Source organism: Doryrhamphus excisus, chromosome 16 (assembly GCF_030265055.1).
Source record: "Doryrhamphus excisus isolate RoL2022-K1 chromosome 16, RoL_Dexc_1.0, whole genome shotgun sequence".
Lineage (NCBI taxonomy): Eukaryota > Metazoa > Chordata > Actinopteri > Syngnathiformes > Syngnathidae > Doryrhamphus > Doryrhamphus excisus.
Window position 1 is genome coordinate 2956744 of NC_080481.1, and position 14157 is coordinate 2970900.

General features: G+C 41.4%; 1 protein-coding gene across 1 annotated transcript in view; it reads left to right on the forward strand.

The window, feature by feature from the left end:
- Positions 1 to 14157, forward strand: part of LOC131104622 (bone morphogenetic protein receptor type-2-like) — a 44488-nt gene that overhangs the window by 10826 nt on the left and 19505 nt on the right. Inside the window, exons 2-3 of the mRNA XM_058051987.1 lie at positions 8530 to 8715; positions 8808 to 8981. Coding sequence (XP_057907970.1) covers positions 8530 to 8715; positions 8808 to 8981 — 360 coding nt within the window. The remainder of the gene's footprint in view (positions 1 to 8529; positions 8716 to 8807; positions 8982 to 14157) is intronic.

Consider the following 14157-nt stretch of genomic DNA (forward strand, 5'->3'; position numbering starts at 1 on the left):
GGTATACGCATATAACGGATTTCGCTTACAAAACCAGTGGGAACAATTGAATCCGATATATCCGAGGTTTACTGTAATATCTAGCAGGGCTCTACATTAAAAACAAAAATTACTTGCCCATGGGGAATCCTTAAGGTGAGAACTACTTGCCCGAATATGCTGATAATTCATCAGATAATTGTACTGATGCATTGTATTTGGAGGAATACTCCAATACTACCTTACACATCGTAGTCGTAGCAAGCAGTGATATTTATAAGTTGTGCACCACAATGAAACATTATTGAATAGACACATTTGTGTACTAGTAAAGTGTTTTTAATCCAGAAAAAAATACTCAATGGTCAAACAATAATTTGTGAAGCAAAGGTAAGAAAAATACACAGAGAAATGGAAGCGCTAGATTTTGTAGCTTGTGCAAAATCAGCACTTGGTATTGGATCTAATCGGTGGTGTTTCATTGTGACCACTTCAAATTGTCACAGCAATGTGATTCACTCACCTGTGCCATCATTTGATTTGCTGCCGCTAATAAAATACTTTTTGGTGTTTTCCTTCAGAAGTTGTTGAAGAATTAGACGATGTTGACAGGGACGCCATGATAGATGTTTTCCTAGTCAAACGATCGCTGATTGGTTGATCACGAACAAGAAGTGTGGGTAAAACGCGGACTGTGGACTACGGGCCGCGGACCGCAGTCTAAATGATTCTGATTGGTCCATTTTAAGATTTGCAAGGATTGGTTTGCAAATTACCACTGGAATTACGCAGTTCGTGTTTTACCAACACCCAACGAGAACGCTTTTAAAAAAAACTCTTCGCGGTATGGCATGCCAAAGTACACTTGCCCGACGGGAATATCACTGATTGGATTTACTTGCCCGAATTTCGTTATTGTCGAGCCCTGTCTAGTATGTCTGTATATATACAGAATATATTAGAGATCGAAAAGTCTGGGTTTTTTAGGTCCGATAAATATTATTAGTAGTTAAATAGGCCGATAACCGATAATTGGAGCCAACATTCATTTGCAGTAAAAGTGTAAAAATTTGCCTAAAACGTTGAATAATGCAAACACTTCATTTCTTTTAACTGCCTAAAGCATGTTTCACCAAACTAATAGAAAAACAGCTCAAGGAGAGAATGGAGTTCCTAGACTCAAGACGCTTAGAGGTTGAATAAAAACTTAAATAAATAGCTCTCCGAAACGTTTCCACAGTAGGTGAAGTAATATTTCCATATAACTTATCTTTGTTACAAGCTCAGACACAACAAAAAGTACATGGAGTTAACAAGCTCAGCAGCAACTCTTGTAAAGTTAAATAAAAACTTATATAATGACTGACTGACCCTGGATGTTTTCAGCCTTCATCTTAGCATACTTCCATGCTCACAAGCACACGGGCAGGCTCTGCATTGATATTACCAACGACATTGTTTCAAATAATTCACAAGACTATGAGTTAGCAAAGCTTAGCGTTATGTTATTGTAGTCGACGTAAATGGCCATTTGCTTGTATAGCGCACAGTTAGCACATTTACCGACTGATGGTTCAGTATCATCATCATTTTTCATGAGACTTTCACACAAACACACACTATTTTCCACATGACATACATTCTCTCCATTGCTAATACATAGGCTACCGAGCCTTTAAACAGAGTCAGACCAGCAAACTAATGTTATGCTACGCTAGCTAACGAGCCTCCTTCAAAAATAAACGTGCTTCTCGTATTTTTTCACTCAGATATTTGTAGTCACCGGGCACTCAAAAACGTTCCTTACATTAAAACCGTAAATCACAATATGGTGAAAATATACTCATCGAGCCCAAGTAGCGCGCATACTACAACCACACAAGCCTGCTAGCTTCCATTCGCATCAGCCAATTGAACCTGTTTTGGTTCGGAGGGGATTGTTCAGTGTTTATACTGATTTTGTGCCACCGTTGAGCAGTCTGCCGAGTAAATAAACACACAAACGTTCCTTCTCCTCACGATGACTGCATTTGTTTACGTTTTATCATTTAAACCGAATCTATAACTGTACATAAAAATATCGCCCAATCCAACTTCCAATAAAACAAGTGAATTGAGTTTTTTTAATGCGCTCTGTCAACATTATCAGCAGCCTTCTTTCAAATATTGGGCGGTACTACGAGCTAGCAGAGTTAGCACTAATGTTTACTCCACTCTTGCGTTATTCTGCTACTCACTGTAACATTAGTAGTAGTTGCGAGATGTAGAGCACCGGGATGTTTTTCTTATTACAATTTTGAGTTTACTGCCTTTTACCTTGACGTGTGTGTTTGCTCTAAGACGACACCAAAGTGGTAAAGTGGGTGGAGCCAGTGTTGTGCAAGTTCATAGTTCTTATGAACCAGTTCAGAGTTCAGCTGACACAGTATAAATATGAATAGTTCACGTTCATAGTTCATATTCATGGTTGGTTTACTGCATTGGGAAAAGATTTTTAACATCCCAACCAAAGCAGGCAGCACCCGCTTCCCTTCCATTCCTCAAGCTCATCCAATCACTAGTCAGAACTCAGCCAGGATTCATTCGGGGTCTCACAGAAAGTCAGATTTTTCAGTTTTTATAAAGATATGTATATTCCAGATTCGGGTGTTAAAAATACTTGAGCATTGCGAAAGGAGCCCCAAAAAAAGAGGCTGAAGTGCCACATGTGGCTCTGGAGCTGGGTCTTGCTGACCTCCTAGTGGAATTGTAGAACAATATTGAAGATTTTTTGTGTTCTTTATTTGTGCTTTTTAGCCTATGCATGTTTATTTCTTACCCAGCAAACAAAAGCCACAAAAAATTATAGTAATGTTTCATGCAATGAAATAAATTATATTGGACCTTAAATTATATCACGTAACATGGATTAGGTTATTGCATATGGAACAAATGTGTGCACAATGGAACCAACATTTGTTTTGTCTTATTCATCTGTTTCCCCGATGCGGTTTCTATAGAAAACGACTTCAGTTTTGAGTTCTACTGACGTCAGTACAATCCCGTTCCTTATAATTCCTTATATAGGCTGCAGATTGCCTGCACTCACTAAACACTGACCTATGGGAACCTCAGGAACCAGTGGGAGTGGGCGTGCCTAGAAGAGTGCCGGGGATCGTGTAAATTAAATAGACCATTTGTGTCAAAGCAGGAAGTCCATGAAAATACTGCAAAAACAGGTGCAGAATCAATCGGGTTATTGTGTGTAGCTGCTCTATAGGTGTCCACAGCTCAATAAAAAGCTCCAAAATGAGCATAATAGGTCCCTTTGCAGAGTTGGTTTGTTACGCTAGTGTGCGCAACGCTTTGTGGGTAATGCAGTGTGAAGGAATTGAAGTACCGCTTCTCACTAGTAAAATGTGGGCGGTAACAATAACATGCTGTTGCAGTGGGAATGCAGATATCTGTCAAACGTAATAACTGGACCTAAACAGTGGCGCTGATTCTCACGCAAAGTTCTGCACTCACAAGCATGTTGTGTTAAGTTCAACGTGATTTCAAAAATGAACGTGTTCAATGAACGCTTTCTTTTGAATTTGTTCAAGCACAACACTGGGTCCATGTCGAAATAACCCATAGCCCCACTCTTTGAGAGTGAATGATGTTTTGACAAAAGTCAAATCAAATTTAGTCACAGCAATGCACAGTGACAGCATCTACACCAAGTTGATGTTTTAGTTCTTTGGAAGTGGTCTGTGGGTTGTCTTTGACTGTTCTCACCATCCTACGCCATTGCCTATAATGATTTTCCTGGCCTGAACAAAAAACTGTTTGTGGTTTTCCATTTCCTCATTACGTCCCTCACAGTGGAAAGTGCATTTTCATGGCCTTCCCATAAACCATCATGTTGTACACTTTTCATTTTCGGGTCATTTGTCAGGTGTTGTGAGTACCCCATGTTGCCCATTTTCGATTAGACGATTGTATGCACCTGACTATGAAATTCAAGACCCTAATGAGGATAAGTGGCATAGAAAATGGATGCACGGACGGATGGAGTATTTTACTGAAAATGTTTTCCAGTAATTGGGGAAAAAACATGTTGGTTAAAGTGCAATTATAAATATACAAGAGAAAACAAAGCATTTCACATAATAATAGACGACCAATTTGTTTATTTTTTTTTGGACAATCGGCTGTTTTATGTTTTAAATTTGCTGTGTGCTGTCCCACTCAATACTTTTTTTTTGCATTGGTAACTCCGCTTCCAATTCCTACGCAGCACACATTCAAAAAGAAAGCGAGGAAGTGTTTCTTTTGTCATGTATTTACTTAACAAGCAGTAAGGAGACGCTTGAGGCTGGAGCGCGCCTCCACAAGCCTGCTGTATATGCAGTGCTGTGGAAGCCTGCAGTAGCCTGTGCTCCGAAGCCAGCATGGACACACTCATTTGTTATCACTCCCTGTGAAATATGTAAATCAGGGATCTCTAAAGTGCGGCCTGCAGGCCTGTGAGCCCAAAACTGAAAAAATAAATGCAAGCAAAAAAATTTGTTCTGCGCTCATAATTGTTTGCATTTATGAGCTTGTGAAAAACCCTGCGATGGACTACATTATGGTGCTTTTGTAGATGAATATATCCATTCTGGACTATTTACTAGAAAAGGAGAGCAATAATAATTACATTAATAAAACATTAAGACTAAATTATATATTACATTATGTTGATGGCTGTACATTGTACATGGCTGACTAGAAATAAGACATATTCTTTATAAGAAGCTTTAAAGCTTTAACCGTTCAAAGTAAATTGTTCCATTACATAGTATTGTCTCCTATAATTGAGCAGCTATTGATTGGTGAGTTAAAATGTTTGTTTTTTTTCCCCCCAATTTTCTTAACTCACATTGCTGTGTTTTTGTAGTCATAATTGAGAGAACGCTAGCCCTGCACACAGCTAGCATTATGTTTGGACGTCTGACTGATTTGCGCTATGGTAATTTAACTTTGTCTAGGATCTTCCGTTACATTTGGGAGACGATGCAACATATAAGAACCTTATATGCCTTACAACGAAAACACGTCACTGTGTTCAGGTTGCTATAGGTTTTTTCTTGGCGACAAAATTGCAAGTTTAGTCTTTGTTTTCTATTGTTTCTTTTGTTGCTTTGTCGCATTCTCTTCAATGTTCCTGCATAAGCGCATTGGTATCAAGTACAACGTAATTAAACCATGATACCTTCAGTATAATGCAGTTCGTATTCCAAGAAATGCCTGACTCGACTGCCTTTAGTTAACTTCCTGAGATCTGACAAATGCTCTCCATGCTCCGATATGTGCGTCATCTTTTTTTTTTTTCCACAAACACATACTGGATATGCTCGAAGGATGTGGCAATAGGGTTTTCTGTAAAACCATTCGTAGCTAACAAAGTCAGCCTGTCTCTGGGTGTGGTCATCACTTCCTTCTATTGTTCCTGTACGTTTCCTCCATTGCAGCTTGTGTCCTCATGCCTACCTCTGCTCCGTCCTACAGGATATTTCCAGTAAATCCAAAGAAAGTGTATTCCAGGAAGGAAATATTTTTGTGTAAGCTGTCGTTGTCTGGGCTGCCAAAGCCGTGACTTCATTTTTAACACTGGAAGTCAATGCAAATGCTGAAGCATGCAGAGTACATACAATAGTACTGGAAAATGCACTGTGGACCGAACAGTCCAGTATTGTACTGCGTACCATTGGAGCCCTCGGAACCACTGATTTTGTAACATTAAAAAACTCAAAATATGCTACGACCATGCGATACTAGCTTTCATGTCACACTGTCCAAAAGTCTCTTCACTAGATTTGTTGGTAGTTTTCTTGTTTGAAAAATAATATTTACAGGGGTCTGACTACTCGCTAAATTTAGCGACAAAGTCAATAAAATTATCAACACAGATCCCTCATGCTTTGTCTTCTTATTTACTGGCTGACCAGGTGCAGCGTAATGTGTTTACGAGCAACGTCAAACTGGTAGCAACAAACTTAGCTCATCTCATCTGGTCTTGTCTCGTCTACCAACACACCAAATTCCGGTCTACTGTGTGCCGACGTCGACTGCATGGTTGACCACTTTTGTTTTTGAGACACAAATGATTCATTTCTATGAAAAATGGGTCCATTTATGTCCACATGTTGTCGGGTTCATTAATATCGCTTGCACGTTTTTTAAGCAGATTTGTTGTTATAGCCAAAGTAATAAATACCCATAAAATCCCTTCCTTCTTTCATCCCCCTTTCCACAAGAAACTAAATGCATCCCTTTATGTTTCCACAGACTGCCATAGTTTGAAAAATCTAAATAATGGCTATTTTTGGTCATGCTGGCTGCTCATTTCGACGTGAGGTTTTACTGTATAGTGTATTTTATTGACATCCGTACATACATGATACATGTAATTGATTGACGTCAGCTCCCGTCACTGTCCTCAGTCAAAGTTGATTTTCTCTCTGCGGCAATGCAAAAACACCAAAATAGAAAAGATAATTAGCCTTTTATGTCTCTCTGGCTAGATTTAATTCTGTCAGTGTTGTATATTTTGCTCGTCGTCATCCACACACAAAGGCCCCAAACTGGGGGTCACACCGGTGGCCGACTTAGTGTAAACCAGGGGTCTCAAACTTGCGGCCCGCGGGCCTTGATATCAAAGTTTAATGTTGAAATGACAGCTTAAAGCTGTGTGCACACCGGACACGATTAACATGATTTTGCTCCGCCCATACTGTTACCCTACCCTGTTACCCCGCCCTGTTTTGCTTTGGATTAGCAATGAAGCTAAAGGCTTATGACGCTGGGTACAAATAAATGCAGGAAATGATTTGGAATAAAACGGAAAATACACGTCAAGATAAAGCATCGCATCAAACATGTTAAAGTTACGACGCTGCTCCCAGATGGAACTGAGTACGATGCTAACTTGCTAATTGGGTCAAATTATTAAGTTTCATGAATGTTCATGTTAAGGTTAAATAACTGTTAATACTGTACATTTGAATCTGAAAAAAATAATTTCTCTACCAACTGTATGTGGTTCTTACATTTTTCTTTCTGTTTTATTATTATTTTACTTATTTATTACTGATTGATTTATTTATTGTCTTTATTCTTAATTTGTTTATTTATTTTTTGTTATCTTATTTTGTGTATAGAAAAATAAAAATTAAGACATTTGAGAACAGTGGAATGTTTAATCAGATATTTTGGTGTGGAAAACCGCAACCAAAGTACTGAAGGTATAGCAGAAGCAAAAGCATTGAAGATAGTTTCTTTATTGATTTTTTTTCCAGTTTTTAATAAATGCGTTTTGGGGTTTTTTTTTTTAAACCTGATGCGGCCCGGCTTCACCCAGAACCTAGCTCCGGTGGCCCCCAGATAAATTGAGTTTGAGACCCCTGGTGTAAACAGTCAGGTAGCAATGGTCCACAGTGTCCAAATCTGTGTTATATGTGTATGGGTACACGAGAGAATAACTGGCACCCTGCCCAAATGATCTCCCACGTCACCCTCGGTCCACTCAGGCTTAACTGACCTTGGGCAGGACGCAACCACCCTTCCCTCCACAGCAGGCGTCCGCCACCCAAACAGAGGAAAGGGAGGAGCTGCGTGTCGGACCTACAAACTTGGCATATCGTGTTTCTTATCTGAGATTAGCCACGATGCAGGCCGTGTACACAAACCCACACTGATTTTGGCTCAAGACGGATACAGCAAGACGGGTCACAGCAGCCAATAAAAGAGGTCCTACTGTTTGAACTGTGCATTGAAGACGGAATTAAACATTTTTTTTATGTTTCTTTAATTATGCATGAATTAATGTGGACTTATTTGGAGTCTTTCCAACGCTCTCTGTTATGAAAGATTGAGAAATACAACTATGGAGTAGCAATCGCATTGCAGTTGGCTGTATATTACATTAGGTATGTATTGATCTCTTGGGTGTGTGCCCTCAGGGAAAGGAAGGTGTATCGGTCATCAATCGGCCAACTCTCCAACACATGCCACGCGCGTGTGCAGCGCGCCCAAATGTAACTGTAGAGGAGTGATCACATTACAGTCATCTATGCCACACGCCCCCCCCCCCCACTCCCTCAGCAAAAGCTGCAAACCTCGGGGGAACCATTGCACTGTAAACGGGAGGGATTTGAATTTGTGTTATGAGCAGCATCTGACATTGAAATGTCACAAAAGAATTGTGTTGTAATGTTCAACCCCTCTGGAAGCGATCTGGCCTTGAGGCGACATGTGAATTGACTTTTTTTTTTTTTTTTCATTTTTATTGATCTTTGGCTTGTAGGCAGCAGCAGTCTTTTCCCATAGACTTCTTTTGTGTTGGTGACTCATGTTTGACAGCTGTAAGCAAATGACATGGATTATATACTGTACATAACATGACATTTATACTTGATTTGTTCAAGCTGATCAGACTGAAGATTGTATTGTATCATAAGACAAGAATATGCCTGTGACGTTAAGACGAAACACTGCGAAATCCTAGAATCCGACTTAACTCACAAACCGTTCGTCTCTTTCCAGCGGCACAAGGCGAGGAGCGAGAGTGTGCCTTCACAGACCAGCAGCAGCAGTGGGAGGTGGAGCGAGTGGCGGGGGGCGAGGGTCGGGTCTCCCAAGAAAACACCACCATCCGATGCGCCAAGGGCAGCCACTGCTTTGGCCTATGGGAGAAAAGCCCACCCGGTGAAGTGCGACTCGTCAAACAAGGTTTGAGTACCCCACCTACCAAGTTTACATAAGTCAAGTTGGAGACACCCATGTAAACTTTCCCCCGTGTAATTTCGCACTTCTGATATCAGGTTGCTGGACTCACCTTGGAGACAACCAAAGTTGTCGTGACGACCGCTGCGTGGTCAACAGCCTGCATCCACAGAACGGGACGTACCACTTCTGCTGCTGTGGCAGTGACATGTGCAATGTCAACTTCACAGAGGATTTCCTGTCACCCAGCCCCACCACGGCGCAGCCCATCTGTACGTGAGCAAAGACTCGAACACACACTTCCTTACACTCTAACAATTATCTACAATAATGATTGGTATGTGGACTGGGAAAACTGAACCCGTTGGTTTGTGTCCAAATTCATCATCTATTCTCCTTATGTCTTTGGCCAAAGTCACAAGTCAAGTTTAGGTTATGTCAACATCTGCTTATGTTTACGGGAGTCAGCCAATCCTAGCGGTGTCTGCTGTTCTAGTGTTCTAAATACCCTGCATTAGATTTGTGTTACATTTTACCATGCATGTAGTTGCAAACCTTGCGAGCATGCAGATACTGGTGAAAATGCACCGAATGTGGGTTTCCTCTAGGATTTTTTAACGCTGTATGGGAGGGTGGACTGGCGCCACTGTCTTGCCGCCATTGCATCTTCAACAGGAATTTTTTTTGTATGACTTTTTGTATGAATTTATTAACTTATTCACTTAACAAGTACAACAGAACACGAAGCAAGGTTGGCTGAGAGCACTCCCAAGCACTTTATTTACAAAGCGAGCAAGCTTGTTAAGTGACACTTTAATAAAGCAAATTGCGATGATGATCGTAGCTTGTAGCTCGCACGTGGGACAAAAACGAGCCAGGCGTGAAAACAAAAATGACAGAAAGCGGAATGAGCTTGAAATGTGAGCAAAATGCCACAAATGCTGGCATGTATATATATATGTAGGCTTAGCATGTGACATGCTGTTGTCAGGGGCGGCATGGCGGACTAGTGGTTAGCGCGCAGACCTCACAGCTAGGAGACCAGGGTTCAATTCCACCCTCGGCCATCTCCCCGTGCATTCCAAAAACATGCTAGGTTAATTGGTGAATCCAAATTGTCCATAGGTATGAATGTGAGTGTGAATGGTTGTTTGTCTATATGTGCCCTGTGATTGGCTGGCCACCAGTCCAGGGTGTACCCCGCCTCTCGCCCAGCTGGGATAGGCTCCAGCACCCCCGCGACCCTTGTGAGGAAAAAGTGGTAGAAAATGAATGAATGAATGCTGTCGTCAATTGATTACACATTTTACCAGCTAATATTCATTCTCCCGATAATACAGAACAAAGTGAAAGTAAACGCAAGCTGTGTCTCGTATTTGGTCATGCACAGAAAGACGTGTCTCGTGTTCACATGGCGTCAGTTTTTGTGAAGGATTTCTCCCCCGTAGTCATCTAAATCAGCTTTTAGCTTGAATACAGCATCATATGCGTTTCATAATAGGCAACTACTGGGTTGTTTTTCTGCATGTGTGGAACTCATCAACATCCAGGCACAGCGTGTACATTCCGGTCACTTGTTAAATTGCTGCAATAATGTTTGGACACATTATTTCTGATGGATTTACGTATTCTATGTATTTCATAAGAACCACGGTACAGTGGCACATTTGTGTCCGTCTTTGAGTCATCATAGCACCTCGGTTCTCCTGGGTCCAGGTACGTGTACGATTTTATATGTAACATTTCCTTTTTGTTTTCATGAATTATAACAGACTTTGTCGTCTTGGCAGTATATTTATGGTGCTCATTGAACAATTCCAAGTCCAGCAATGTGTAGAATTTGGTTACTGTGATTGATGTTGCTCATTCAATTGTTTGGAACCATAGTGTCAGAGTTGGCAAACACAGAGAATGGTGGCTTTCTTTTGTTTACTGTACTTTTTGTCCTTATGACGGACTCGCTTGATAATAGCATTTCCGAATGACTTATTTCAACGATTAGTAGTGGGGAGACCAGTGTTCAATTTCTCCCTCGGCCATCTCTGTGTGGAGTTTGCATGTTCTCCTCGTGCATGCGTGGGTTTTCTCCGGGTACTCCGGTTTCCTCCCACATTCCAAAAACATGCTAGGTTAATTGGCGACTCCAAATTGTCCGCAGGTATGAATGTGAGTGTGAATGGTTGTTTGTCTATATGTGCCCTGTGATTGGCTGGCCACCAGTCCAGGGTGAACCCCGCCTCTCACCCGAAGACAGCTGGGATAGGCTCCAGCACCCCTGTGACCTTTGAGGATGTTCTAACTGTTTATTTTGCGTAATCAATGGGACAAAAGCGGTTGTCTGTGTAGCATTATAGAGTGTGCATACAGCAAACGGGGTGCAAATTACAAGCTCACTGAGTCTGGAGTTGCTAACAGCCATTTCTTACCACAATCAGTGGCTCTATCCGAGTTTTAAAAACTACTATTCTCACAAAAAAATGGGTAATGACCACATTATACGTGACTGATGCTGTAGAAAACCTAATACTAAAATAATACAGCTACTTAACATTGAGAGATGTCTTGTAGTAACATCTTGAGAAACTTCGGACTGTCCAGTCTCTACTTCCAGATCGGATTTGGGATCTAACACACCACTGTATGTTAAAAGTGGACATTTAAAAAAGATAAATCGCCTATTATCCTATATAGTATATACTATAGTACTATAGTACTATAGTATATACTATATATATAATATATATAGTATTATCCTCTACTCCTATAAAGTTGGGTTAGCAACTCACAGCACAACACCGGAAGTCCTTCTGAACACTTGGGAGTGTGACCAACCACGGCAGAGTGGGTGGGCCAAGAGACCCAGTAGGTGGAATCAATTAAAACAGACCATTTTTGCAGGAAGCAAAATGAAATCCTAAGAAATACAGCTGAAATAGGTGCAGATTCTGGAAGAACTAGAAAGCATTCTGTTCTGGTTATGGCGTGTAGCTGCTCTATAGGAGTCCATTGGCGACTCCAAATTGTCCATAGATATGAATGTGAGTGTGAATGGTTGTTTGTCTATATGTGCCCTGTGATTGGCTGGCGACCAGTCCGGGGTGTACCCCGCCTCTCGCCCGAAGACAGCTGGGATAGGCTGGCGGGTGAAAATGAATGAATAAATGAGCGATTAGTAGTAGTTCTGAAGTATAGGAGATGTCAGGCGTTTTGAACATGACCACACCAAGCATCGCCGTAAATGTACTTTTAAGCCACATATTAGCATCACCTTTGTAAAGGTGGGGGGTTCAAAGTTTGAGACGAAAGTAGCGGTAATTGCTGATGCTCTATCCACTAGCGCAGGGGTGCTCACACTTTTTCAGCATGCGAGCTACTTTTAAAATGACCGAGTCAAAATGATCTACCCACTACAAAAATGCAAAACATCTATTTATTTTCAAATGTATTGAGGATTATTTGTACGTACAATGTATGTTGATGTACCTTACATAACCAAATGAGCCAATATTGCAAAACACACATAATTAACAATTAACATTTTTTGTAATTACCTCCACATTACTCCACATTTCCCTTCTTTGGTACTGCGATGGTAGAATGGCATATGAGGTAAACGCACTTCGAAAAAGACATTGTGAAAAAAAGTCCACCTCCCATTCCGTATGGAAGTGATATGTTTTTACTTTTTACTTGGTCCAGCGACTTCACTCATTTTAGTGACCATAAACTTTAGCGAGGGCTTAAAATCTAACGCAATTCGCCGACTAGCTTAGCACTTTGCATCGCTGTTTACGCATGAGCGGTGACCTAAAGGTCAAAATTCTGTTGTCATCTGAATGGCTGCCCTGTATATCAATCAAGTGACGGCATTGATGCTGGGATGATATTTTTTTAATGTCACGCCGCGATCGACCAGTACCACCTCCGCGATCGACCGGTAGATCGCGATCGACTTAATGAGCACCCCTGCACTAGCGTCACAAGATAGGAGATATGTCATGTTACACATATCTGTATCGGCTGATATCGATTTAGGCAAAAAAAGCCAATATCAGACATCCCTACAATTTACTTTTCCGACAACAAATGATAAACTGCACATACCCACGGCATTCTGAAAGGTAAAGTAAACAGAATAAAAGCACATTATTGCCTTCGCCTCTGCAAATAGACTTTGTTAGACTCCTCTTTATCATTCACCGTTGAGATCTGACCTGACTGGTGCACATTCGCAACACTGAAAATGTAACATTGTTGAGATGAGCTGCTTTGCACTAACAAGCATTCAAGACCGGAATGTTTCTCAGCATTGTTATTGCTTGCATTGATGGCTTAGGTGCCTTCGCAAAGCAGATTGTCATAGATGCCTTCTTCAAGGTTTAGCAGTGAATTAATTAATCGCAGTGTGTGCGTGCGTGCATGTTTGAGTGTGTGAGGGACCAGGGCGAGGTGGCCTCATCATCTGCATCTCAGCCAGCATTCACACGCACACGCATCATTCATGTTGCCATTCTGCATTCCTCAGAATGCAAGGCATCTGTACTATCAGTCTGCATGTGGGTTGGTGACAAAACAAACACGGGAAGAAGTCTGAGAGACGCTAACGACTTGAATACAGGATGTTGCATTCATTATTATATTGTGGTTTTCAAATGTGGTGTTGACTCATTGACTCACCAGTGCTACCACAAGCTAAATTAAAAAGGGAGCCAAGTAGCATGTCATTAATTGTGCAACTGTTGCGCCAACATATGTATAAATTAATTATCCCTGTGGAAAATGCAATAGATGTGGTTCTTTCCTCAAATGAACTGTTCTTCCTGCTGAGCTGCATTGTGGGTGCTTGATGAAGACTCGAGTGTCACTTGTTCACGGATTAGTTTGTTTCTTTTGGCTTTTACCTTACAGATGCTCGACCCGAGCTTCACCGACTCAGGTGCTTGACAGTCACTTGAGTTTCACTGTCTCATAGGTGCTCACGAAGATTCGAGTGTCACTGACTAACTGGTTCTTGACGAAGACTCGAGTGGCCTTGGTTCACGGCTGCTCAGCAAAGACCTGAGTTTCACTCACTCAAGGAAAACCCTAGTGACACAGACTCACAAGTAATTGACTGTCACTGACTCTCAGGTTCTCCACGAAGACTCGAGTGTCACTGACTGTGTTCTCGACAAAGACTCGAGTGTCACTGACTAACTGGTTCTCGACAAAGACTCGAGTGTCACTGACTAACGGGTTCTCTACGAAGACCCGAGTGTCACCGACTAACGGGACCTCTACGAAGACCCAAGTGTCACCGACTAACGGGTTCTCGACGAAGACCCCAGTGTCACCGACTAACGCAGGGGTGGGCAAATATTTTGACTCGTGGGCCGCATTGAGTTAACAAAATTGTCCGGGGGGCCAGAACATATATTTAACAAACACACACACTATTTTATGCTTATA